Here is a 26791-nt window from a genome sequence, read left to right as displayed (position 1 = left end):
GTCCATATTGTTGGCAGCAGCTAGATTTGAACCCACGTTCCTGATAATGATGTGCTCTGTTCCCCTGTCTACTCGTCAGAGATCCGGAATGGGAATCTAAAGACCATCCTGGGACTGTTCTTCATCCTGTCTCGCTACAAGCAGCAGCAGCAACAGCAGCAGCAGTACTACCAGTCCCTGGTAGAGCTTACACACCAGACCACCGGGGCGGCGCCGGCCAGCCCCCTCAAAACGCAACCAGAGATGCAGTCCAGGTAGGCTCAGTTGTCCTCAATGGCGCCGGGTGAAGTTGGCGCTAGATGCTACATTTTGGGTCAGTTTTGCATTTTCCTTACTAATGGTTTACTAGTCACATTTGCAGCCATTATGCTCGTGTGTTATTTTGCTTCTGAACACATTTGATCTTGGGATATTTTGACTTTGGTGTACGGTTCAAATTGAGCTTGTCTCGTCCAAACAGGTCCCTAATATGTATTTTCACACCATTTGTATTTATTATGGATCCAAGGCAGCAGCTAATCTTCCTGGGGTCCAGCAAAATTAAGACAGTTTATATAATTTTTTAAAACATTACAATACAGTCAGAGATTTCACAACACACTGTGTGCCCTCAGGCCCCTGCTCCACCACTACCACATATCTACAGTACTAAATCCATGTGTATGTGTGTGCATAGTGCGTATGTTAGCGTGTGTGTGTGTGTGTGTGTGTGTGTGTGTGTGTGTGTGTGTGTGTGTGTGTGTGTGTGTGTGTGTCGATGCCTATGTTTGTGTTGCTTCACAGTCCCGGTTCCATAAGATGTTTTTTAATCTGTTTTTTTAAATCAAATTTTACTGCCTGCGTCAGTTACTTGATGTGGAATAGAGTTCCATGTAGTCATGGCTCTATGTAGTACTGTGTGCCTCCCATAGTCTGTTCTGGACTTGGGGACTGTGAAGAGACCTCTTGTGGCCTGTCTTGCGGGGTATGTATGGGTGTCCGAGCTGTGTGCCAGTAGTTTAGACAGACATTTGACCATTTAATAAACAGATAGGAGCCAACAGAGGAACATTTCAACACATTGCAGAAGTAGACAGAAAGTGGACTCTGCCTCTGCCCACTAAGCAATAAAAACAGGAAGGGATCCAGGGCCATGTGATGTAAATAGACAGCCCAGCCTGAGAGAAGTATCTGAAGAGAGGTTTAAAGTGCCACAGATGGGTGGCATTCCCATGGCGACCTCAGGTTACACCTCCCAACAATCCCAACCAGGCCTTGGTCTGGCCTGCTGCTGGTGTATGGATGTATTCTGAGGTACCCGGTGTTGATCCTCTGGTCACTGTCAGGACTGCGGAACGCTGGAGAGGGAGAGAGGCAAGGAGGGGCAGAGTTTGAGAGGCTATAACTGAATAACTGAGTCTAGGGGTATTAGCCTGGTTATGGGTGGGAGGGGTGCGCAGAGAGGCACAGCTGCCCCTCATTCCTCCCTCTCGGGCCTCAGCTTTCTGGGACCTCTCCCAGTCAGAGGCAGCAACAAGCGACAGGTGCGGGTCCGATACCCCAAGCCGGGCCTTGGTGATGTCACACAGCAGAAGTAGGCCAGGAGGCCATAAGGAGACAGGAACCAGAGGGCTAGTTAAATGTATGGGGCTGGCTTCCAACAACACCCAGGATCTGCCAGGGTTTCCTCAAGGTCTGCCAGGCCCAGTAACGTCTCATTCCCCTGGGGGAGATTAGTAAATCAACACCCCACGAGATGCGATGCTCCACAGCCCATCACTGCTACAGGAAGCCATTGTTTTCCCAGTAGAGAAGTGGTCGGTGTGGTGGTGGTTTTAATGGAGAACCAGATACGGTGTGTGTCTGCATGTGTGTGTGTGTCAAAAATCTGACGCAAACCAGGATGATTAATCAGTCTGTCATAAATAGTTCAGAACCGACACAAGAAGGATTTTTAGGTATTCAACTGTAGGGGAATATGAGGACATGTTACATTAGCCAATTAGCTTGAGCTGTAAAGTGTTTCAAGTGAAATATACTCTGAGTAACCATTCACCTCTCTGCTCGTATGACATGCAGGTTAGCATTCACCTCTCTGCTCGTATGACATGCAGGTTAGCATTCACCTCTCTGCTCGTATGACATGCAGGTTAGCATTCACCTCTCTGCTCGTATGACATGCAGGTTAGCATTCACCTCTCTGCTCGTATGACATGCAGGTTAGCATTCACCTCTCTGCTCGTATAACATGCAGGTTAGCATTCACCTCTCTGCTCGTATCACATGCAGGTTAGCATTCACCTCTCTGCTCGTATGACATGCAGGTTAGCATTCACCTCTCTGCTCGTATGACATGCAGGTTAGCATTCACCTCTCTGCTCGTATAACATGCAGGTTAGCATTCACCTCTCTGCTCGTATGACATGCAGGTTAGCATTCACCTCTCTGCTCGTATGACATGCAGGTTAGCATTCACCTCTCTGCTCGTATGACATGCAGGTTAGCATTCACCTCTCTGCTCGTATGACATGCAGGTTAGCATTCACCTCTCTGCTCGTATGACATGCAGGTTAGCATTCACCTCTCTGCTCGTATGACATGCAGGTTAGCATTTTTCATCATGAATCTTGTACTGCTCTGCAGAGTGGACACTAGTTGGAACAGCCACAATGTCATTGAACCTAACCTTAACCCTAGCCTTAAGCACACTGCTAACCTTAACGTTAACCACACTGCTAACCCTAATGCCTCACCCTAACTTTAAGCACACTGCTAACCCTAATTCCTAACCTTACCCACACTGCTAACCCTAATGCCTAACCTTAACCACACTGCTAACCCTAATGCCTAACCCTAACCTTAATCGAAGACTAAAAAGCACATTTTTGTTTTCATACATTTTTACAGTATAGACAATTTTGACTTTGCAGCTGGCCCATCTAGCAGAAGTTTTGCCTCAAGGACAAGACTCATCCCAATAAACGTCAACCTGCGTACCGCATTGTCTGATTTCACAGACGTGACCAGCCCTGTCTGGATCTCCTGACCAAAAATACAGTCTAGGACAATGTAGTCTGATCCACCGAACAATGTAGTGTTGCTTTTTATAAAGCAATTATCAATTATCTTTCACTCACTTAATCACACACACGTACACACATACACACACACACACACACACGTACACACACACGTCCTCCTCTCTCCCCCCAGACACCAGTGAGGCCGATCAGGGCTCCAGCAGCAGGTGCTGGCTATAGAAAGCCTAGTGCTGCAACTGTAAATGTGAGCAGGCCAAGTGCTCTGTACGTGTGTGCGTGTGTGCATGCGTATATGTTGGGGGGAAACTCCCCATTGGTGGCCCGCGACACCCAGGAGCCTCTGGGGCTGGAACTGTAGAAGGTAGTGGGGCAGCATCGGCGATCCCTCCCACTTAACTCATCATGTCCCATGGTGAACAAGTTGACCCCCTTGTCTCGCGCTCGCGCCTGCCCACCGCCAAGCCCCGGGAGAGAAAGAGTCATCTGCTCTATGGGAAAGCCAAGCCAGACCCCTCTAGGTACTGTACTGAGTAGAGTGTCGGTGCCTGTTGGCTCTCTGTTCTGATTTAAAGCCAAGTGTGGTACTGCTACTGTAGTTGGATTAGGAGACTGTATTGATGTCATCATGAACTGGTAATTGACTGCCTTTACTCAAACTAGTTTCACGTCGATGCTTAGTATTATTGCCTGCATAGGTTTTGATGTGTTATTTTGTGAAGTTGGTTGAAAGGGAGCTATGAGTTGTTGCTTGTGAAGATGTTTCTATATATCGTGTCTGTAAGGGAATCTACTCTATAGTCTGTAAGTGAATCTACTCTATAGTCTGTAAGGGAATCTACTCTATAGTCTGTAAGTGAATCTACTCTACAGTCTGTAAGTGAATCTACTCTATAGTCTGTAAGTGAATCTACTCTATAGTCTGTAAGTGAATCTAGTCTATAGTCTGTAAGTGAATCTACTCTACAGTCTGTAAGTGAATCTACTCTATAGTCTGTAAGTGAATCTACTCTATAGTCTGTAAGTGAATCTACTCTATAGTCTGTAAGTGAATCTACTCTATAGTCTGTAAGTGAATCTACTCTATAGTCTGTAAGGGAATCTACTCTATAGTCTGTAAGTGAATCTACTCTATAGTCTGTAAGGGAATCTACTCTATAGTCTGTAAGTGAATCTACTCTACAGTCTGTAAGTGAATCTACTCTATAGTCTGTAAGTGAATCTACTCTATAGTCTGTAAGTGAATCTACTCTATAGTCTGTAAGTGAATCTACTCTATAGTCTGTAAGTGAATCTACTCTATAGTCTGTAAGTGAATCTACTCTATAGTCTGTAAGTGAATCTACTCTATAGTCTGTAAGTGAATCTACTCTATAGTCTGTAAGGGAATCTACTCTATAGTCTGTAAGTGAATCTACTCTATAGTCTGTAAGGGAATCTACTCTATAGTCTGTAAGTGAATCTACTCTACAGTCTGTAAGTGAATCTACTCTATAGTCTGTAAGTGAATCTACTCTATAGTCTGTAAGTGAATCTACTCTATAGTCTGTAAGTGAATCTACTCTATAGTCTGTAAGTGAATCTACTCTATAGTCTGTAAGTGAATCTACTCTATAGTCTGTAAGTGAATCTACTCTATAGTCTGTAAGTGAATCTACTCTATAGTCTGTAAGTGAATCTACTCTATAGTCTGTAAGTGAATCTACTCTATAGTCTGTAAGTGAATCTACTCTATAGTCTGTAAGTGAATCTACTCTATAGTCTGTAAGTGAATCTACTCTATAGTCTGTAAGTGAATCTACTCTATAGTCTGTAAGTGAATCTACTCTATAGTCTGTAAGTGAATCTACTCTATAGTCTGTAAGTGAATCTACTCTATAGTCTGTAAGTGAATCTACTCTATAGTCTGTAAGTGAATCTACTCTATAGTCTGTAAGTCAATCTACTCTATAGTCTGTAAGTGAATCTACTCTATAGTCTGTAAGTGAATCTACTCTATAGTCTGTAAGTGAATCTACTCTATAGTCTGTAAGTGAATCTACTCTATAGTCTGTAAGGGAATCTACTCTATAGTCTGTAAGTGAATCTACTCTATAGTCTGTAAGGGAATCTACTCTATAGTCTGTAAGTGATTCTACTCTATAGTCTGCAAGTGAATCTACTCTATAGTCTGTAAGTGATTCTACTCTATAGTCTGTAAGGGAATCTACTCTATAGTCTGTAAGTGAATCTACTCTATAGTCTGTAAGGGAATCTACTCTATAGTCTGTAAGTGAATCTACTCTATAGTCTGTAAGGGAATCTACTCTATAGTCTGTAAGTGAATCTACTATATAGTCTGTAAGTGAATCTACTCTATAGTCTGTAAGTGAATCTACTCTATAGTCTGTAAGTGAATCTACTCTATACTCTGTAAGTGAATCTACTCTATAGTCTGTAAGTGAATCTACTCTATAGTCTGTAAGTGAATCTACTCTATAGTCTGTAAGTGAATCTACTCTATAGTCTGTAAGTGAATCTACTCTATAGTCTGTAAGTGAATCTACTCTATAGTCTGTAAGGGAATCTACTCTATAGTCTGTAAGTGATTCTACTCTATAGTCTGTAAGTGAATCTACTCTATAGTCTGTAAGTGATTCTACTCTATAGTCTGTAAGGGAATCTACTCTATAGTCTGTAAGTGAATCTACTCTATAGTCTGTAAGGGAATCTACTCTATAGTCTGTAAGTGAATCTACTCTATAGTCTGTAAGTGAATCTACTCTATAGTCTGTAAGTGAATCTACTCTATAGTCTGTAAGTGAATCTACTCTATAGTCTGTAAGTGAATCTACTCTATAGTCTGTAAGTGAATCTACTCTATAGTCTGTAAGTGAATCTACTCTATAGTCTGTAAGGGAATCTACTCTACAGTCTGTAAGTGAATATACTCTATAGTCTGTAAGGGAATCTACTCTATAGTCTGTAAGGGAATCTACTCGGAGGTTTCTGAGCGGTCGTGTTTCAATGTTTCTATATGTAATAATATGAGCATTGCTGTCTTTTCACACCGGCATCAGTTCATCACTATATTGACAGTTCCGTCTAGATTATCCTTTGACCTTTAGATGAGCTGTATACAGCAATTGATAGAACTGAAGTTATGAATGTGGTAAGGGATTGTGTAAAGGCGCTAGGCAGCCCCCTGTGTGTCTTTACTTTGAGAGGTAGAGCGAGAGATACTATTCCCACTCCCTGATTTAGCCTCGTTTAAAAGGGCGTGTGTGGGTGCGTGCGCGTGTGTGTGTATATGTGTGTATGCATGTGTGGGTGTGTGGGTGTGTCACTGTCGGAGGACACCCTCATACCTACTGTCAACAGAGGAATCTGCCGTTGTGGATCATGGAGGGATTAGCTATTGGTTGACCTCAGAATTATGACACTGTTGAGGCAAAGTGAATAGATAACCACAGCTCATATCTAATAGGACAGCGATGCCTCTCCAATATAGGTCTCATATGCTATGCGCAAGGCCGTTGTCGCAGTTCATTAGATTGCGCTCGGTGATGTATGTCCTAATCAATGTGACCTGACATATTGTACAGCGTATCTTTACCTCATATGTTTTCTCCACATGGAAATATCTTAAAGGTCGTGGTTTGGATAAACGCTAGAGGGTAGGAATATACTGTGGTTTTTATGTTCCAGCAGACTTTATAGGGGATGCATTGGGCCACACTAAAACATGTGCTGTGCAGTCCCCTGTCAGTTTAATTAAGTGAAACACATGCTGCTGTACAATTTCAATGCACTGTAGGCTAGTGTAGCGCTAGCTCTTTCTACCAGTTCCACAGACCAGTAGCTAGTGATCTAGCCCTGTGACCCTCTCTAACTTAAATTAAACCCCATCCGTTAACCTGACACTAATGCCTATTCACAATAGGGCCATCTGAAATATGAAACTCGGGGAGAAAATGGGAAAAGATCCAAGGCACGTTCATGATAAAAGATGAGAAAGGTTTGAGCAGAGTTGTTGCGCCCACGTTGCGGCTTCATCCTCTGGGAATGATGGCTTCTATTAATCATGGCACCGCGGCTATCTTCCCTACGTGAACCATTTACTTTACCCCTCACACAAAGGATTCTGGGAGGAGAGAGGATAGCGGAGGGAGTGGGGAGCATCGTTGGTTACGGGGTTTTTATTACGTCTCTGTCAGATGCCATACATACACCTTCCATTAACACAATAATATGAACAGGTAGATATAATGGGAAATTGCCCTGTGTGTGTTTTTGAAGCACTATGGTACTTCCCTAGCGCTTTGATGTTTTATTTTTTTTATTTAACTTTTTAACCAGGTAGGCTAGTAGAGAACACCTTTATTTAACCAGGTAGGCTAGTAGAGAACACCTTTATTTAACCAGGTAGGCTAGTAGAGAACACCTTTATTTAACCAGGTAGGCTAGTAGAGAACACCTTTATTTAACCAGGTAGGCTAGTTGAGAACACCTTTATTTAACCAGGTAGGCTAGTTGAGAACACCTTTATTTAACCAGGTAGGCTAGTTGAGAACAAGTTCTCATTTACAACTGTGACCTGGCCAAGATAAAGCATAGCAGTTAGACACATACAACAATATTCCATGTGTAACAACCAGTTACACATGGAATAAACAAACATAGTCAATGATACAGTAGGGGAAAAAAGTATATATACAGTGAGTGCAAATGAGGTAAGATAAGGGAGTTAAGGCAATAAATAGGCCATTGTGGCAAAGTAATTACAATATGGCAATTACAATATGGCATTTAAACACTGGAATGGTAGATGTGCAGAAGATGAATGTGCAAGTAGAGATACTGGGGTGCAAAGGAGGAAGATAAATAAATAAATACAGTATGGCGATGAGGTAGATAGATAGGCTGTTTACAGATGGGCTATGTACAGGTGCAGTGATCTGTGAGCTGCTCTGACAGCTGGTGCTTAAAGCTAGTGAGGGAGATATGGGTCTACAACTTCAGTGATTTTTGCAGTTTGTTCCAGTCATTGGCAGCAGGGAACTGGAAGGAAAGGCGACCAAAGGAGGAATTGGCTTTGGGGGTGACCAGTGAGATATACCTGCTGGAGCGCGTGCTACGAGTGGGTGCTGCTATGGTGACCAGTGAGCTGAGATAAGGCGGGGCTTTACCTAACAGAGACTTGTAGATAACCTGTAGCCAGTGGGTTTGGCGACGAGTATGAAGCGAGGGCCAACCAACAAGAGCATACAGGTCACAAGGTGTGGGTAGTATATGGGGTTTTGGTGACAAAACGGATGGCACTGTGATAGACTGCATCCAATTTGTTGAGTAGAGTGTTGGAGGCTATTTTATAGATGACATCGCCGAAGTCGAGGATCGGTAGGATGGTCAGTTTGACGAGGGTATGTTTGGCAGCATGAGTGAAGGATGCTTTGTTGTGAAATAGGAAGTCGATTCTAGATTTAATTTTGGATTGGAGATGCTTGATGTGAGTCTGGAAGGAGAGTTTACAGTCTAACCAGACACCTAGGTATTTGTAGTTGTCCACGTATTCTAAGTCAGAGCCGTCCAGAGTAGTGATGCTGGACGGGCGGGCAGGTGCGGGCAGTGATCGATTGAATAGCATGCATTTAGTTTTACTTGCATTTAAGAGCAGTTGGAGGCCACAGAAGGAGAGTTGTATGGCATTGAAGCTCATCTGGAGGTTAGTTAACACATTGTCCAAAGAGGGGCCAGAAGTATACAGAATGGTGTCGTCTGCTTAGAGGTGGATTAGAGAATCACCAGCAGCAAGAGCGACATCATTGATGTATACAGAGAAGAGAGTCAGCCCAAGAATTTAACCCTGTGGCAACCCCATAGAGACTGCAAGAGGACCGGAAGAGAACCAGGCGAGGCAATCATTTGGAAACCAATGCTGTCGAGTCTGCAAATAAGAATGTGGTGATTGACAGAGTCGAAAGCCTTGGCCAGGTCGATGATGCTCTATGATACTTCCCTAGCTCATTGAAGCTCTATGGTACTTCCTTAGCTCATTAAAGCTCTATGGTACTTCCCTAGCTCATTGATGATCAATGGTACTTCCCTAGTTCATTGAAGCTCTATGGTACTTCCCTAGCTCATTGATGCTCAATGGTACTTCCCTAGCTCTTGAAGCTCAATGGTACTTCCCTAGCTCATTGAAGCTCTGTGGTACTTCCCTAGCTCATTGAAGCTCTATGGTACTTATTTAGCTCATTGGCATACAGCAGAAGAAGAGCCATGCATAATGGATATCTCAGAGGTCAATTAGTAGCCACCCTTAACGGTGTTGTCAGAAACCGAATGTTTCTGGTTCTCAGGGATACAGAATTTTCAATCTAACTTCCGTTTCTCCTAAAAAACGGAAGTGGGAACTCCGCCCAGGTGCTTTTCTTCGTCTGCCTTGTTTGGTTAATTAGTAGCCAACAATGACTTGGCACCTCCTCAAAATCAAATCAAAGCCGTGTTAATTTACTAGGGAGAGAGAGCGTCCACAGTTACGACTTAGACAGTCAGTTTGACTAAAACTCATTAGAGCTGGGGGTAATTTGAACAGGAGCACTACGCTACACCAAATGATCGTTATCACTTTCATTGTGAGTTGGGAGTTAATTGGGAGGCCAACCATGCATTGATAAGGGTATGGCTCTGTGTTGCCCAGTTTTAATCGAAGATAAGATCTCTTCAGTAGCCCTAATGAAACCAACTGAGAAATAATGTCTAATAAATTATTTATTTATTCTGTAAAATTGAATACTTTCTCATCACAAGTGGCACCAAAACCTCCCTCTCCCAACTTCCTTCCATCTGTCCTTCCTTTTCCTGTCTCTCTCCCATCTGGGAGGAAGTGACCTGTGAACCATAAAGATGACCTGAATATTTATATCTTATAAGAATATTCAGAAATGCAATCTAAATGCTTTTTATAATCTGCATATCCCTTCTGTCACTTCTGTAAAACTGCGCTAAATTTTCCCTTGAAAACCGCAGTTATTTTATTCCGATAATTATTGAGTGTGCCAATTTACCCAGCATGCATTAAGTGTTCAGTCTAGTCTTCATTTACATTCCAAGGCAACTGGCACTGGGACTGGGTATCACTCACCTCTTATGGGTGGGTTTATTGACCCTCATCTCTTCCACTAGCCTAAAACTAAATAACTAACAAACAGATATACACAGAGGACATGTCCTGACTGTCGGGCAAGATCAGGTAACTCTAGTGTGTTTTGTTTGTTTGTGATGACGGTTAAAGGCCAGGGAGGTCAGCTTTCCTGAGTCCACTCTGGCGTTGTTAGGAGTCTTAGTGGGTCAGCTTTGGGAATTAGGCTACAGTATTGCATGTGTGATTTACAGAGTACAGTCGTGGCCAAAGGTTTTGAGAATGACACTAATATTAATTTCCACAAAGTTTGCTGCTTCAGTGTCTTTAGAAATGTTTGTCAGATGTTGCTATGGAATACTGAAGTATAATTACAAGTGTCAAAGACTTTTATTGACAATTACATGAAGTTGATGCAAAGAGTCAATATTTGCAGTGTTGACCCTTCTTTTTCAAGACCTCTGCAATCCGCCCTGGCATGGTGTCAATTAACTTCTGGACCACATCCTGACTGATTGCAGCCCATTCTCGCATAATAAATGCTTGGAGTTTGTCAGAATTTGTGGATTTTGGTTTGTCCACCTGCCTCTTGAGGATTGACCACAAGTTCTCAATTGGATTAAGGTCTGGGGAGTTTCCTGGCCATGGACCAAAAATATTGATGTTTTGTTCCCCGAGCCACTTAGTTATCACTTTTGCCTTATGGCAAGGTGCTCCATCATGCTGGAAAAAGCATTGTTCGTCAATGGTTGGGAGAAGTTAATCTCAGAGGATGTGTTGGTACCATTCTGTATTCATGGCTGTGTTCTTAAGCAAAATTGTGAGTGAGCCCACTCCCTTGGCTGAGAAGCAAACCCACACATGAATGGTCTCAGGATGCTTTACTGTTGGCATGACACAGGACTGATGGTAGCGCTCACCTTGTCTTCTCCGGACAAGCTTTTTTCCAGATGCCCCAAACAATCGGAAAGGGGATTCATCAGAGAAAATGACTTTACCCCAGTCCTCAGCAGTCCAATCCCTGTACCTTTCCAGAATATCAGTCTGTCCCTGATGTTTTTTGTGGAGAGAAGTGGCTTATTTGCTGCCCTTCTTGACACCAGGCCATCCTCCAAAAGTCTTTGCCTTACTGTGCGTGCAGATGCACTCACACCTGCCTGCTGTCATTCCTGAGCAAGCTCTGTGCTGGTGGTGCCCCGATCCCGCAGCTGAATCAACTTTAGGAGACGGTCCTGGTGCTTGCTGGACTTTCTTGGGCACCCTGAAGCCTTCTTCACAACAATTGAACCGCTCTCCTTGAAGTTCTTGATGATCCGATAAATGGTTGATTTAGGTGCAATCTTACTGGCAGCAATATCCTTGCATGTAAAGCCCTTTTTGTGCAAAGCAATGATGACGGCACGTGTTTCCTTGCAGGTAACCATGTTTGACAGAGGAAGAACAATGATTTCAAGCACCACCCTCCGTTTGAAGCTTCCAGTCTGTTATTCAAAGTAAATCAGCATGACAGAGTGATCTCCAGCCCTGTTCTCGTCAACATTCACACCTGTGTTAACGAAAGAATCACTGACATGATGTCAGCTGGTCCTTTTGTGGCAGGGCTGAAATGCAGTGGAAATGTTTTTTGGGGGGGGGATTCCGTTCATTTGCATGGCAAAGAGGGACTTTGCAATTCATCTGATCACTCTTCATAACATTCTGGAGAATATGCAAATTGCCATCACACAAACTGAGGCAGCAGACTTTGTGAAAATTAATATTTGTGTCATTCTCAAAACTTTTGGCCACGACTGCACAGGAGACCTTCTTCCCTTAAACTGTAGACATGAATAACCTGCTTCACACTGGACTGACTGACAGTCCACCACAACCACAGGAGGCTGTTGAGGGGAGAACAGCTCATAATAATGGCCGGAACAGAGAAAATGGAATGTCAACAAACACCTGGAAACCATGTGTTTGATGCATTTGATACCATTCTACTGGTTCCGCTCCAGCCATTACCACGAGCCCGTTCTCCTCAATTAAGGTGTCACCAACCTCCTGTGGTCCACAACATACCCAAGGGTCTCTTGATTATCAAAGGGTGCACAGCATTTAAATTCATCAAGTAGTAAAAATACTGTTTAATATGGGGAGGACGGGCTCTTGGTAATTGCAGAAGCGGAATCAGTGGAATGGTATCAAATACATCAAACACATCCATCCTTACCTCTGCAGCCTCCACTGAAACATAGATATACAAAACCTAGAATGGTGTAGCAGTACATATTTTTCTGGACAGGGAAACTGTGGCATTGCTCTTAGTTGAGCATCATGGTCATGCCCACCCAGGTGCGAACCTCGGCGACTCCGGTGTACACAGAGGGGGTAGAGGTAGAGCAACCACTGCTGCCCCAGAACACAATACCGACCAGGCTCCACACCTTGTTCTTCTCACAGACCAGGAGGCCACCGGAGTCCCCCATGCAGGAGGAAACACCTTTACCACCAGCACAGATCATTTCATGAATCATGTTTCCTCAGTGCTTCTTGCACTCCTCCTCAGACAGGAGGGGCACAGCACCCTGCTGCAGTTTTGTTGGGGTAATTGGCAAGCTGGTAGCTGCTCATGCACCAGCCGGAAGTCACACAGGTCATGCCAGGGGCGAAGTTGTCTTCATACGAAGCCAGACACACAGGGGACACTTTGGCGCTCAGGGTGGTGGGGGTGGCCAGCTTGATCAAGAGGATGTCATTTTTGATGGTACTGGGGTTCCACCTGGAGTGGGTGAACACTTTAGCAGGCTTCAGGATCTGGATGGCCTCATTGCTCATGAGCATGTCGTGCTCGCCGGTGGGAGGTCTTGACATCGCAGTGAGCAGCAGTCACCACCTAGTACTCGTTTGTCAGGGAAACTCCACAGAAGTGGGTGCCAGATTGCTGCCAGGAGTGGGGCACAGCCTCCTCACTATTGATGACGCGGCCATAGCCACGGGAAAGAATGTGGGGGTCCCGCAGACGTAGGCGGCGCTTACAAACGCGAGACAGGAGACGAACCAGAGAAAAGCCATTGTGATAACGCGACAGTCTAGAAGACAGAGATACTATTTATCTCCAAACCCCATCCACCTGTAACCAATCAGAGACTGTGGTGTGTCCAACCCTCCCAAAAGCCGAGGGTAGCCATGGTAGAATATTAACATCAAGGATGTCATCCTGCTGGAACCAGTCTGATGAGTTGGGACTCCAGACTGATAAAATTGTAAACTTAGCAATCAGGCTGGTTCTACAATTCTAGGGGGATGTCCACCTGCTTGTCAATGCTGGGCAATCAAACAGTTCTCAGTCAAGTACCAGGAGGGCGAGACTCTGCTCAAAACGCCCTCTTATCTTAGCTTAATGCTAATATAACAAAAACAATTTTTAAATCATATTTTTACATTTTTGATTATTGTGTGCTTGTTGACATTTACTGCATTTATTGAAAAGAACTAGGAACATAAGCATGGACTACTGTAGGTAGCTATGTTAGCTAACAACATATATTTGGAAAAGCTAGGCACATGCCAAAACTTAGCTGTCTAGCTAGCTCACTTTGCTAGGACAATAGCTGGCTGTGAAGATGGTTAACGAGCTAGCGGAAGCTAATGACATGACTGATGCCAACAAGCTAAGTGAGATAGATAGTTAACGTATAATGCATTATGCTCTCTGGATTGGTCCTTTGTCCGAGAGTGCATGTGTGTATTAATGCATGTGTCAGCAGGTATGTGTGTGGCTGTGCATTGATTCTCTTCCTCAATAGTGTGCAGTGATTTCTACAGTCACACACAGCAGATACATCACAACATATGCATCTCGCTCAAAATGAGTATAACATCCTGGTGTTTTAAAGCAACTTTCTACTTTTCACATACTATAAAACGTTGTATTTTCACACATTCAAAATGCTGACTAGAACGCAAATATGGGTATGGGTATTCAGACACGGTCTGCGTCTTTACTTTGGATAGAAAGGTAGAGCGAGAGATGGAATTAACACTTCCTGATTAGCCTCGTTAAAATGGCACATGTTGTTATGTGTCTGCTGTATGTGACTGTTGCAAACCAAACGCTAGGCTAGATACAAGGTTAGGTCATGCGTTAATAGAAGCTTATTGCTTTTCTTTTGTCATTTGCTGTGGCATATCAAGAATAGCGTCATGAAACTTTCAGATAGAACAGCAACAAGTATGTTTGCATCATACCCTTGGAATATCGATGATATACACACAGCTGGAATGCTGTTTCAGCCAATCAGCATCCAGGATCCAAAATACCCGGTTTATAATAGCCCTTATACACTAGGTTTTAAGTCTTGTCAATGATTCCGTGCTACTGTAGCTTTTTATTTATTTATTTTTAAATTTGAAAATCCGAAACATACAATATACTTGCAGTGAAGTAACTCAACAACCACATCATCCAACAGACTCCCATTCAGAGCGACACACAGAAGCATCCAGGGTCAATGCCCTGCTCAAGGGCACGTTGACAGATCTCCCACTAGGCCAAAAAACGTGAACCCGAACCCTCCAAGATCCCCTCTCACAGTTCCCAAATAGCTGTCCCTCAACCATTCGAGACCCCTAACGCTAGCAGTAGATTCAGTCAGCAGTAACCCGACTGTGGTAATACTTTACATTAAGTTCCTCTCGTGTACTAAAATATTACATTGTGAATGTAGTAATCATACAATTACTGCACAATAATATTTTTTATGTTCAAGTATGTTTATTGAATGTCATGTTCAGTTCTGTCACGTTCTGACCTCTATTTCCGTTGTTTTTGTATTTATTTAGTATGGTCAGGGCGTGAGTTGGGTGGGTAGTCTATGTTTGTTTTTCTATGTTTTGGTCTAGTTCTATGTTCGGCCTGATATGGTTCTCAATCAGAGGCAGGTGTTCGTCATTGTCTCTGATTGGGAACCATATTTAGGTAGCCTGGGTTTCACTGTGTGTTTGTGGGTGATTGTTCCTGTCCTTAGTGTTAGTTTGCACCAGTTTAGGCTGTTTCGGTTTTCATTACGTTTATTATTTTGCACTGTTTGTATTTGGATTCATGTTGCTATAGTCACAATAAACATGGATCGCAATCTACACGCCGCATTTTGGTCCGACTCTCCTTCACACCTAGAAGACCGTTACAGAATCACCCACCACCAACGGACCAAGCGGCGTGTCAACAGGCAGCAGCAGCAGCAAAAAGAGGAGTTACGTTGTAAGGATTTCTGGACATGGGAGGAAATCCTCGACGGGAGAGGACCCTGGGCTAAACCAGGGGAGTATAGCCGCACCAAGGTGCAGCCGAAGAAGGAACAGAGGCAGCAGGAGCAGCAGCAGCCGCAGTGGGAGAGAGCGTCATGGGAGGACGAATTAGACGGTAAAGGACCTTGGGCTCAGCCAGGAGAATATCGCCGTCCCAAGGAAGAACGGGAGGCGGCGAAAGCGGAGAGGCGCTGGTACGAGGAGGCAGCGCGGCGTCGTGGATGGAAGCCCGGGAGTCAGCCCCAAAAATTTCTTGGGGGGGGGCTAACAGGGAGTATGGCTACGCCAGGTAGGAGACCTGAGCCAACTTCCTGTGGTTACCGGGGGGCTAGAGAGACCAGGCAGGCACCGTGTTATGCTATGGAGCGCACGGTGTCCCCAGTGCGGGTGCACAGCCCGGTGCGGTACATTCCAGCTCCGCGTATCGGCCGGGCTAGAGTGGGCATCGAGCCAAGTGCCATGAAGCCGGCTCTACGCATCTGGTCTCCAGTGCGTCTCCTTGGGCCGGCTTACATGGCACCAGCCTTGCGCACGGTGTCCCCGGTTCGCCTGCATAGCCCAGTGCGGGCTATTCCACCTCGCCGCACTGGCAGGGCGACCGGGACCATTCAACCGGGTAAGGTTGGGCAGGCTCGGTGCTCAAGAGCTCCAGTGCGCCTGCACGGCCCGGTCTATCCGTCACCACCTCCACACCCCAGCCCTCCGGTGGCAGCTCCCCGTACCAGGCTGTCTCTCCGGCCCATCCGTCCAGAGCCTTCCTCCTCTCCAGCGCTGCCGGAGCCTCCCGCCTGTCCGGCGCCTCTGCCGGAGCCTCCCGCCTGTCCGGCGCCTCTGCCGGAGCCTCCCGCCTGTCCGGCGCCTCTGCCGGAGCCTCCCGCCTGTCCGGCGCATCTGCCGGAGCTTCCCGTCTGCCCGGCGCCTCTGCCGGAGCTTCCCGCCTGTCCGGCGCCTCTGCCGGAGCCTCCCGCCTGTCCGGCGCCGCTGCCGGAGCCTCCCGCCTGCCCGGCGCCGCTGCCGGAGCCTCCCGCCTGTCCGGCGCCTCTGCCGGAGCCTCCCGCCTGTCCGGCGCCTCTGCCGGAGCCTCCCGCCTGTCCGGCGCCTCTGCCGGAGCCTCCCGCCTGTCCGGCGCCGCTGCCGGAGCCTCCCGCCTGTCCGGCGCATCTGCCGGAGCCTCCCGCCTGTCCGGCGCCTCTGCAGGAGCCTCCCGCCTGTCCGGCGCCTCTGCCGGAGCCTCCCGCCTGTCCGGCGCCTCTGCCGGAGCCTCCCGCCTGTCCGGCGCCGCTGCCGGAGCCTCCCGCCTGTCCGGCGCCGCTGCCGGAGCCTCCCGCCTGTCCGGCGCCGCTGCCGGAGCCTCCCGCCAATCCGGCGCCGCTGCCGGAGCCTCCCGCCTGTCCGGCGCCGCTGCCGGAGTCTCCCGCCTCTCCGGCGCTACCAGGGCCTTCCTTTTCTCCAGCGTTGCCGGAGCTTCCCGTCTGCCCAGCGCCAGCTGAGCTTCCCGTCTGCCCAGCGCCGCCAACGCCGCCCGTCTGCCCAGCGCCACCAACGCCGCCCGTCTGCCCAGCGCCGCCAACGCCGCCCGTCTGCCCAGCGCCGCCAACGCCGCCCGTCTGCCCAGCGCCGCCAACGCCGCCCGTCTGCCCAGCGCCGCCAGTGCCGCCCGTCTGCCAGGAGCCGCCAGTGCCGCCCGTCAGCCAGGGGCCGCCAGTGCCGCCCGTCAGCCAGGGGCCGCCAGTGCCGCCAGTCAGCCAGGGGCCGCCAGTGCCGCCAGTCAGCCAGGGGCCGCCAGTGCCGCCAGTCAGCCAGGGGCCGCCAGTGCCGCCAGTCAGCCAGGGGCCGCCAGTGCCGCCAGTCAGCCAGGGGCCGCCAGTGCCGCCAGTCAGCCAGGGGCCGCCAGTGCCGCCAGTAAGCCAGGGGCCGCCAGTCAGCCAGGGGCCGCCAGTAAGCCAGGGGCCGCCAGTGCCGCCAGTAAGCCAGGGGCCGCCAGTGCCGTCAGTCAGCCAGGGGCCGCCCGAGCAGCTGCCCCTCTGTCCAGAGCAGCTGTCGCCCCTCTGTCCCAAGCTGCTGCCGCCCCTCTGTCCCGAGCAGCTGTCCCTCTGTCCCGAGCAGCTGCTTCACCTCTGTCCCGAGCTGCTGCCGCCCCTCTGTCCCGAGCAGCTGCCGTCCCTCTGTCCCGGGCAGCTGCCCCTCTGTCCCGAGCAGCTGCCCCTCTGTCCCGAGCAGCTGCCCCTCTGTCCCAAGCAGCCCCTCTGTCCAGTGGGGTCATTGAGAGGGGTGGGCAGGGTGAGTAAGCCACGGAGGCGGACAATAAGGCGGACTAGGACAATGGCGAAGTGGGGTCCGCGTCCCGCGCCAGAGCCGCCACCGCGGACAGACGCCCACCCAGACCCTCCCCTATAGGTCAAGGTTTTGCGGCCGGAGTCCGCACCTTTGGGGGGGGGTACTGTCACGTTCTGACCTCTATTTCCGTTGTTTTTGTATTTATTTAGTATGGTCAGGGCGTGAGTTGGGTGGGTAGTCTATGTTTGTTTTTCTATGTTTTGGTCTAGTTCTATGTTCGGCCTGATATGGTTCTCAATCAGAGGCAGGTGTTCGTCATTGTCTCTGATTGGGAACCATATTTAGGTAGCCTGGGTTTCACTGTGTGTTTGTGGGTGATTGTTCCTGTCCTTAGTGTTAGTTTGCACCAGTTTAGGCTGTTTCGGTTTTCATTACGTTTATTATTTTGCACTGTTTGTATTTGGATTCATGTTGCTATAGTCACAATAAACATGGATCGCAATCTACACGCCGCATTTTGGTCCGACTCTCCTTCACACCTAGAAGACCGTTACAAGTTCAGACCAATGGGTGGCACTCTCAGTCTTGGTAGCTAATGTTTAGTTGTTGTACATTACATAGTAATATATAGAATGACATAGCAAAACATAGTATGACATAACAATGCATAAAATTACATAGCAATATACAGGATGGACAGGGACGCTGCAGCATGGCTCTTAGTTGGCGGCCAGGGTCTGGTCCACCCAGGAACGGAGCTCGGTGACGCGGGCGTACACAGCGGGAGTAGTGGTGGAGCAACGGCTGCTGCCCCAGGACACAATACCGACCAGGGTCCAGACGTTGTCCTTCTCACAGACCAGGGGGCCACCGGAGTCACCCATGCAGGAGGTAGCACCAGCACCACCGGCACAGATCATGACATCGGAGATGCTGCTCCCCCAGTGCTGCTTGCACTGCTCGTTGGACAGCAGGGGCAGAGCAGCCTGCTGCAGCTCGTTAGGGGTGTTGATAGCATTGTAGCGCAGCAGACCCCAGCCGGAGGTCACACAGGTCATGCCAGGTGCAAAGACGTCGGCGGTCTCAGCCAGGCACACCGGGGACACATTGGTGTTCAGGACAGCAGGGGTGGACAGCTTGATCAGGGAGATATCGTTGTTGATGGTACTGGGGTTCCACTTGGGGTGGGTGAACACCTGTGGGTGAGGAGAGGGGGTGCGGTGGGTTAGGCGAGAGAAGGGACAGTTAGAACTGAAACCTTTATGAAATGGAGAGTTCAGGTAGGACTACAGGACGTCGTTGCTCCGACGGATCACTGATCGGATCAGCTGAGCTGGCGGGGGATAGGCTGATCCTAGAGCAGCGCCTGAGGGGAACTTCTACCCAGAGCTATAGAGGAGGATGTGTGACTGTGCTGTACCTTAGCGGGCTTCAGGATCTGGATGTCCTCAGCATTGTTGCCGCTGCCCCTCTTGTGCTCTCCAACGATCACGCGGTGGTAGGTAGCGACGTTGCAGTGAGCGGCGGTGACCACCCAGTTCTCGTTGATCAGGGATCCCCCACAGAAGTGGAAGCCGCTGGTCTGCTGCAGAGATACCTGCCAGGGCCAGGAGTGGGGCACAGCCTCCTCACCATTAACGATGCGGGCATAGCCAGACACCTCGGGCTTGATGGCGGGGATGCCGCAGCCTGGTTACATGAGAATATTTTGCAAACATTTAGCTCGTCAGGTTTTATAACAACAGTAAATGCTCTGTTTAATGCAACATACTCAAACATGGGCGTCCAACGTACGGAAGTGTTTCCAAATAACATCACCAAGTGCTAGCAATGTAGCAGTAGCACATAATGAGAACAGTAGTGGTCCAAGACCAGAGCCTTGAGGCACTCCACAACTTACTTTTACACTTTTAGCATTAAAACAAGGGTTAAAGGTTAAATCAAGGAGGTAACACTGTAGGTAAAGAGAAGGTGTGAATACTCACCGTAGGCGGCGCTGATGAAGGCGAGACAGGACACGAACCAGAGGAAAGCCATTGTGAGAATGTGACAGTCTAGTGGACCGGGGACCCTATTTATTCCCAAACCCCACCTGTCTATAACCAATGGGAGACAGAGGTGTGTCCACCTCACTTGAAAATTGAGGGTAACCATGGTAGAATATTAACCTCAAGGAGGGGAATGATGTATCCAGCTGCTTATCGACGCTGGGCGATCAGACTGTTCTCAGCCATGTAATAGGAGGTTTAGAGCAGTTATCGAAACATGACCTTGAGTGCTCTCAGAAACTGTGCTCCAAACGGCCTCTTACCATCACAGAGGGAAAGGCCCCCTTCCCACTCAACCCTATTACGATGACATTTTAGTATTTGTTTTAGCAGACGCTCTTATCCAGAGCGACTTGCAGTTAGTGCATTCATCTTAAGATAGCTAGGTGAGACAACCACATCTCACAGTCATAGTAAGCACAGTGTCCTCAATAAAGCAGCTATCAGCAAAGTCCCTGCTAGTAAGACAATGACAAGTGTGAGTGTTAGTGCAAGAAAGACAACCTCTCCTCCCCCTCATCTTGTAGTACATCTCCCAGGGTTCATTGAGACATAGGAAGCAGTTTGAACACTTTGTAAGATAAACCATTACATATAGTATGTGGAACATGTTGTTTCTTTAGGAAAGGGTCATTGGAGTATTTAGATCAATGGTTGACTGTTGACTGTCATTCGATATACTGTATCCAACGTCATTTTAAATGTATTTTCAAACCAGAGATGTACACGTATAGCTCTGTATAGTGCTAGAGAAGGTTTTAGCTAACAGTTTTAACACTTTATATGCAACCCTTTTATACAGTGCTGTGTAAAATTCATATTGCATGATCATGAATGAATTTGTGTCTCATGTAGAATCATTTGGTATTTTCTTGTTATTTTTCTCATTTTGAGGTGATGTAACCCTATTTCCTACATGTGTCCTTGGTTGAACTGATAACACATGTCCATTCCCTCTCCACTGGAAAAAACAGACCTGCAATTCAAAACCCCAGATAACAACTCTCTAGGGTCCCTTTCACTATGTGTTCCTCTTGTTTTAGTCTTTTGACTTATATCACTGAAGATTATTACATACTAAAACCACTTTGTCCTCGATCCTTACACCTCTATCAGGCTAACATAATGTTACCTATTGCTATCAGGCTAACATAATTTTGCCTATTGCTATCAGGATAACATAATGTTACCTATTGCTATCAGGCTAACATAATGTTACCTATTGCTATCAGGCTAACATAATTTTGCCAATTGCTATCAGGCTAACATAATGTTGCCTATTGCTATCAGGCTAAAAAAAATGTTGCCTATTGCTATCAGGTTAACATAATGTTACCTATTTCTACCAGGCTAACACAATGTTACCTATTGCTATCAGGCTAACATAATGTTGCCTATTGCTATCAGGTTAACATAATGTTACATATCACTGTTAATGTTTTGTTGTGCTATGCATCTCAGCAATTGAGTTGATGATGTTTAAATATTACAAACAGGATTACTCACCTGAATGTTGAACTTTTCTTGTGAGTGTTTTTAGCGAAAATGTGTTTAACATTTTTATATTTGTGTAAAACAATGAAAGCATACTGATGGTTATGTTAAATCTTTTGGGAGATTTGAACGTCCCTCATTGTGTCAAACTAATTGAGAAAAAATGAATGTCTAGATTATCACGGCCCGTCCATACTGTCATATTAACAGTAACATCAGCATATTTGTTTTTCCTGTTTTAAAAATGGAAACAGTAGCAACTTAATGTAAAGTCTGACCCAATGTAACTTAATGTAAAGTGTGACCCAATGGAACTTAGTGTAAAGTGACCCAATGGAACTTAGTGTAAAGTGTGACCCAATGTAACTTAATTTAAAGTGTGACCCAATGGAACTTAGTGTAAAGTGTGATCCAATGTAACTTAGTGTAAAGTGTGACCCAATGTAACTTAATTTAAAGTCTGACCCAATGTAACTTAATGTAAAGTGTGACCCAATGGAACTTAGTGTAAAGTGACCCAATGGAACTTAGTGTAAAGTGTGATCCAATGTAACTTAATGTAAAGTGTGACCCAATGGAACTTAGTGTAAAGTGTGATCCAATGTAACTTAATGTAAAGTGTGACCCAATGGAACTTAGTGTAAAGTGTGATCCAATGTAACTTAATGTAAAGTGTGACCCAATGGAACTTAGTGTAAAGTGTGATCCAATGTAACTTAATGTAAAGTGTGACCCAATGGAACTTAGTAGTAAAGTGTGATCCAATGTAACTTAATGTAAAGTGACCCAATGGAACTTAGTGTAAAGTGTGACCCAATGGAACTTAGTGTAAAGTGTGATCCAATGTAACTTAATGTAAAGTGTGACCCAATGTAACTTAGTGTAAAGTGTGACCCCAAAGGCCAAGGCGTTGTATCTCTGCTGTGCTCCCACCAGTCAGTCCTCAATAGACCTGTATAGTGGAGTTGATGAAGCTTGGCAAGACCACATGCTTTCAGAGCCACTCACCCCGACCACCTGGTTTTTACCCTGATTTACTGTGTGTTCACTATGATTAAAGCAGTCCTTTTGTTCATTAAACACCCTGTTGTTTTCTTTGTGTCCGTCGCGAGTTCCCTAACTATTTCCTGTCGAACGCCAGCAGAGGCCAAGCGAGGCGGTAACCACCAGCCTCGCCGTTAATTCTCTCAACATGACTAAGAATGAGTGTCCCATTGTAAACTATGACTTTGCCTGGAGGAGTTTCCTACACCACTTCCTCTGTAGGGTTTTTTATTCACACATTAAGAATGTGTTTTTATTTCTGAAGTTAAAACACTATTTTTTTTGAGGGAGATCAGTCAAGATTCAGTAGGAGATTACGGTGAAGTGGCACATTATGGTGAGGGAGAGTTGCTTTACAGTTAAAGGCGAATTGAAGCTGTTACATGCTTCAAAAACATGTGGTTATAATATAGTAATATAATGATAATAATATAATATAATACAGTAATATAATGGTAATATAGTAATATAATGATAATAATATCATATAATACAGTAATATAATGGTAATAGTATAATACAGTAATATAATGGTAATAGTATAGTAATATAATGGTAATAATATAATATAGTAATATAATGGTAATAATATAATACAGTAATATAATGGTAATAATATAGTAATATAATGGTAATAATATAATACAGTAATATAATGGTAATAATATAGTAATATAATGGTAATAATATAATACAGTAATATAATGGTAATAATATAGTAATATAATGGTAATAATATAATACAGTAATATAATGGTAATAGTATAGTCATATAATGGTAATCATATAGTCATATAATGGTAATAGTATAATGCAGTAATATAATGGTAATAGTATAGTAATATAATGGTAATAGTATAGTCATATAATGGTAATAGTATAATGCAGTAATATAATGGTAATAGTATAGTAATATAATGGTAATAGTATAGTAATATAATAGTAATAATATAGTAATATAATGGTAATAATATAATACAGTAATATAATGGTAATAATATAGTCATATAATGGTAATCATATAGTCATATAATGGTAATAGTATAGTAATATAATGGTAATATAGTAATATAATGGTAATCATATAGTCATATAATGGTAATAATATAATATAGTAATATAAAGGTAATAATAGTCATATAATGGTAATAATATAATACAGTAATATAATGGTAATAATATAGTAATATAATGGTAATAATATAATACAGTAATATAATGGTAATAGTATAGTCATATAATGGTAATCATATAGTCATATAATGGTAATAGTATAGTAATATAATGGTAATAGTATAGTAATATAATGGTAATAATATAATACAGTAATATAATGGTAATAATATAGTCATATAATGGTAATCATATAGTCATATAATGGTAATAGTATAGTAATATAATGGTAATATAGTAATATAATGGTAATCATATAGTCATATAATGGTAATAATATAATATAGTAATATAAAGGTAATAATAGTCATATAATGGTAATAATACAATAATATAATGGTAATAATAGTCATATAATGGTAATAATATAGTAATATAATGGTAATAATATAGTAATATAATGGTAATAATATATGCCATGTAGCAGACACTTTTATCCAAAGTGACTTAGTCATGCGTGCAAACATTTTTCGAGCAGGTGGTTCCGTGAATTCCTGAATTCACTATCCAGGAATTGCGTAGGGGTGGCAGGTAGCCTAGTGGTTAGAGCATTGGGCCAGTAACCGAAAGGTTGCTAGATCAAATCCCTGAGCTGACAAGGTAAAAATATGTCGTCTAGGCCGTCATTGTAAATAAAAATGTGTTCTTAATTGACTTGCCTAGTTAAATAAAAAAATATATTACAAAAATAAATTGCAAGCTCTACCAATTGAGCTACAGAGGACATACACATGAAATGTGTGGCCCGTCACGTGAACCGCAGTACGGGTTCACACTATGTGCTTCTTTCACTAGGGCTTGTGTTGTTAGTTACTGTCTCTGTCTCGCGCAATGCTCTCCTCTGAATCTCTCCTTATTGCATTAGACGATGTCTCAAAGATGCTACAGTCCAGAGAGCCGTTCGCCTCATTCCTTCACTAAGTCTGTGTCTCTCTCTGCTCTCTCCACAGTCTCACTGCGCGGTATGGTAGCCCCCCGGGTCACAGCGGAATAGGAGCAACACCACAGAAGAAAAACACAAGGTATGACTCTCACATGGCTAACTTTCCTTCACCTTCTTTCAGTTCATGTCGACATGAATGACACATTATGTACTTTTCTGTACAACCTCTTAAATTCATAATAATCTACTTGTGAAAATCTTGGCACAAGGAAGTTCTTACATTTGGTTTGGTTGTGCATCTATCTTAGAGGATTTTATAATGGAATACTTTGTGTTGGCTATTCTCTGATGCCCAACTAACATCGGCACTTGGCGATCCCAGGCGTCAGTGACGTGCATGAGCCATTAAACTCAAGCCTATGTGGATTAGGGGCCATTTTACCGAATGCTGCATTGAACAGAATGACTTGCTGTGGTGGCTTCCAGACAGTTCCAGGCTCCTATACTTCACCAGGCCAGTTGTCTGGCTCCCAGAGCATTTGTTTCTCCTTAGACGGTAGTGGCTGGTGGGAACCAGCGTGCTGGCAAATTACTTCACGCAAACCCCGCCAAGCTATGTGAAATATGTGCTGGACAGCATTGACAAGCCTATGGGTGGTATTCCCCTTCACAACATTGACAAGCCTATGGATCGTATTCCCCCTTTATAACATTGACAACCCTATGGGTGGTATTCCCCTTCACAGCATTGACAAGCCTATGGATCGTATTCCCCCTTTATAACATTGACAAGCCTATGGGTGGTATTCCCCTTCACAACATTGACAAGCCTATGGATCGTATTCCCCCTTTATAACATTGACAACCCTATGGGTGGTATTCCCATTCACAGCATTGACAAGCCTATGGGTGGTATTCCCCTTCACAGTATTGACAAGCCTATGGGTGGTATTCCCCTTCACAGCATTGACAATCCTATGGGTGGTATTCCCCTTCACAGTATTGACAAGCCTATGGGTGGTATTCCCCTTCACAGCATTGACAATCCTATGGGTGCTATTCCCCTTCACAGTATTGACAAACCTATGGGTGGTATTCCCCTTCACAGTATTGACAAGCCTATGGGTGGTATTCCCCTTCACAGCATTGACAATCCTATGGGTGCTATTCCCCTTCACAGTATTGACAAGCCTATGGGTGGTATTCCCCTTCACAGCATTGAAAAGCCTATGGGTGGTATTCCCCTTCACAGTATTGACAAGCCTATGGGTGGTATTTCCCTTCACAGCATTGACAAGCCTATGGTTGGTATTCCCCCTCAGAGCATTGACAAGCCTATGGGTGGTATTCCCCTTCACAGTATTGACAAGCCTATGGGTGGTATTCCCCCTTTATAACATTGACAAGCCTATGGGTGGTATTCCCCTTCGCAGTATTGACACGCCTATGAGTGGTATTGCCCTTCACAGCATTGACAAGCCTATGGGTGGTATTCCCCCTTCATAACATTGACAACCCGTCAGCTGGTGTTGTTGCTGAATAGCTGTGTACAAGCTGCTTTGCTCTCGAACACAGCTGTTAACTAAGGGAATATATATTCCATTTTTACACATGTATCAGAGAAAGCAGGGATTGTAAATAGTACTGTAAATTTGAGTCTGCTTGTGATGTGTGTGTTTGTGTGTAGCGCGTGTGTGTGTATGTGTGTGTGTGTGTGTGTGTGTGTGTGTGTGTGTGTGTGTGTGTGTGTGTTTAGTGCGTGTGTGTAGTGTGTGTGTAGCGTGCGTGTGGCATGTGTGTAGCGTGTGTGTGTAGCATGTGTGTGTGTAGCATGTGTGTGTGTGTGTAGCATGTGTGTAGCACGTATGTGTGGGCCGTCTTCACCACCCGCTGGAGGGCCGTGATGTAACTGGTCAGGACGCTCTCGATGGTGCAGCGGTAGTATCTGGAGAGGCAGCCTTAGGAAGTAGACACTGCTGTGCCATCTTGACAAGAGTGTTGTTGGTCCATGTCGTCCTCGGTGATGTGAATGCAGAGGAACTTAACCCTGCTGACTCTCTCTACTGCAGTCCCGTTGATGTGGATCGGACTGTGTTTCCTTGATTCGGAGCGTGTTTCCTTGGATCGGGGCGTGTTTCCTTGGATCGGGGAGCGTTTCCTTGGACTGGGGGCATGTTTCCTTGGATCGGGGCGTGTTTCCTTGGATCGGGGCGCATTCTCTTGGATCGGGGCGCGTTCCCTTGGATCGGGTCGCGTTCCCTTAGATCGGGGCGCGTTTCCTTGGATCGGGGCGCGTTCCCTTGGATCGGGGCGCGATTCCTTGGATCGGGGCGAGGTTCCCTTGGATCGGGGCGCGTTTCCTTGGATCGGGGTGCGTTTCCTTGGATCGGGGTGTGTTCCCTTGTATCGGGGCGTGTTTCCTTGGATCGGGGTGCGTTCCCTT

At 45.4% G+C, this 26791-nt stretch overlaps 2 protein-coding genes and 1 pseudogene across 27 annotated transcripts in view; 1 reads left to right on the top strand and 2 right to left on the bottom strand.

Moving 5' to 3' along the window:
- The window catches only part of LOC110500961 (neuron navigator 3), a 390216-nt gene that overhangs the window by 244623 nt on the left and 118802 nt on the right, over nt 1–26791 (top strand). For 24 of the 26 annotated variants that reach the window (XM_090213540.1, XM_090213537.1, XM_090213539.1 and 21 more), the window contains exons 5-6: nt 80–254; nt 24416–24487. In XM_090213540.1, the coding sequence (XP_090069666.1) occupies nt 80–254; nt 24416–24487 (247 nt within the window). Of the gene's footprint in view, nt 1–79; nt 255–3305; nt 3654–24415; nt 24488–26791 lie in introns of those variants that run through there. The other 2 variants (XM_090213541.1, XM_090213542.1) reach the window with 2 other exon arrangements.
- On the bottom strand, nt 12444–13194 carry LOC110490659 (chymotrypsin B pseudogene; annotated as a pseudogene).
- Nucleotides 18126–22174, bottom strand: LOC110490652 (chymotrypsin B). The gene is made up of 3 exons (XM_021564126.3): nt 19692–22174; nt 19127–19395; nt 18126–18902 (listed from the first exon to the last, which is right to left on the bottom strand). Exons 1-3 carry the CDS (start codon nt 19858–19860, stop codon nt 18426–18428), a joined length of 915 nt encoding a protein of 304 aa, XP_021419801.2. The 5' UTR covers nt 19861–22174; the 3' UTR covers nt 18126–18425.

This window comes from Oncorhynchus mykiss, chromosome 21 (genome assembly GCF_057628025.1).
Source record: "Oncorhynchus mykiss isolate SJ-2025 chromosome 21, ASM5762802v1, whole genome shotgun sequence".
In the NCBI taxonomy this organism is placed as follows: Eukaryota; Metazoa; Chordata; class Actinopteri; order Salmoniformes; family Salmonidae; genus Oncorhynchus; species Oncorhynchus mykiss.
This window is presented reverse-complemented; position numbering and strand designations above follow the sequence as displayed.

Bases quoted from the DNA above. Each gene is read 5' to 3' on its own strand.
- LOC110490652 (XM_021564126.3), bottom strand. From the start codon at position 19,860: ATGGTTACCCTCAATTTTCAAGTGAGGTGGACACACCTCTGTCTCCCA. The intron at 19,396-19,691 runs GTGAGTATTCAC...TCATGTAACCAG, and splicing joins CTTCATCAGCGCCGCCTACG to GCTGCGGCATCCCCGCCATC. The intron at 18,903-19,126 runs GTACAGCACAGT...CCTCACCCACAG, and splicing joins AGATCCTGAAGCCCGCTAAG to GTGTTCACCCACCCCAAGTG.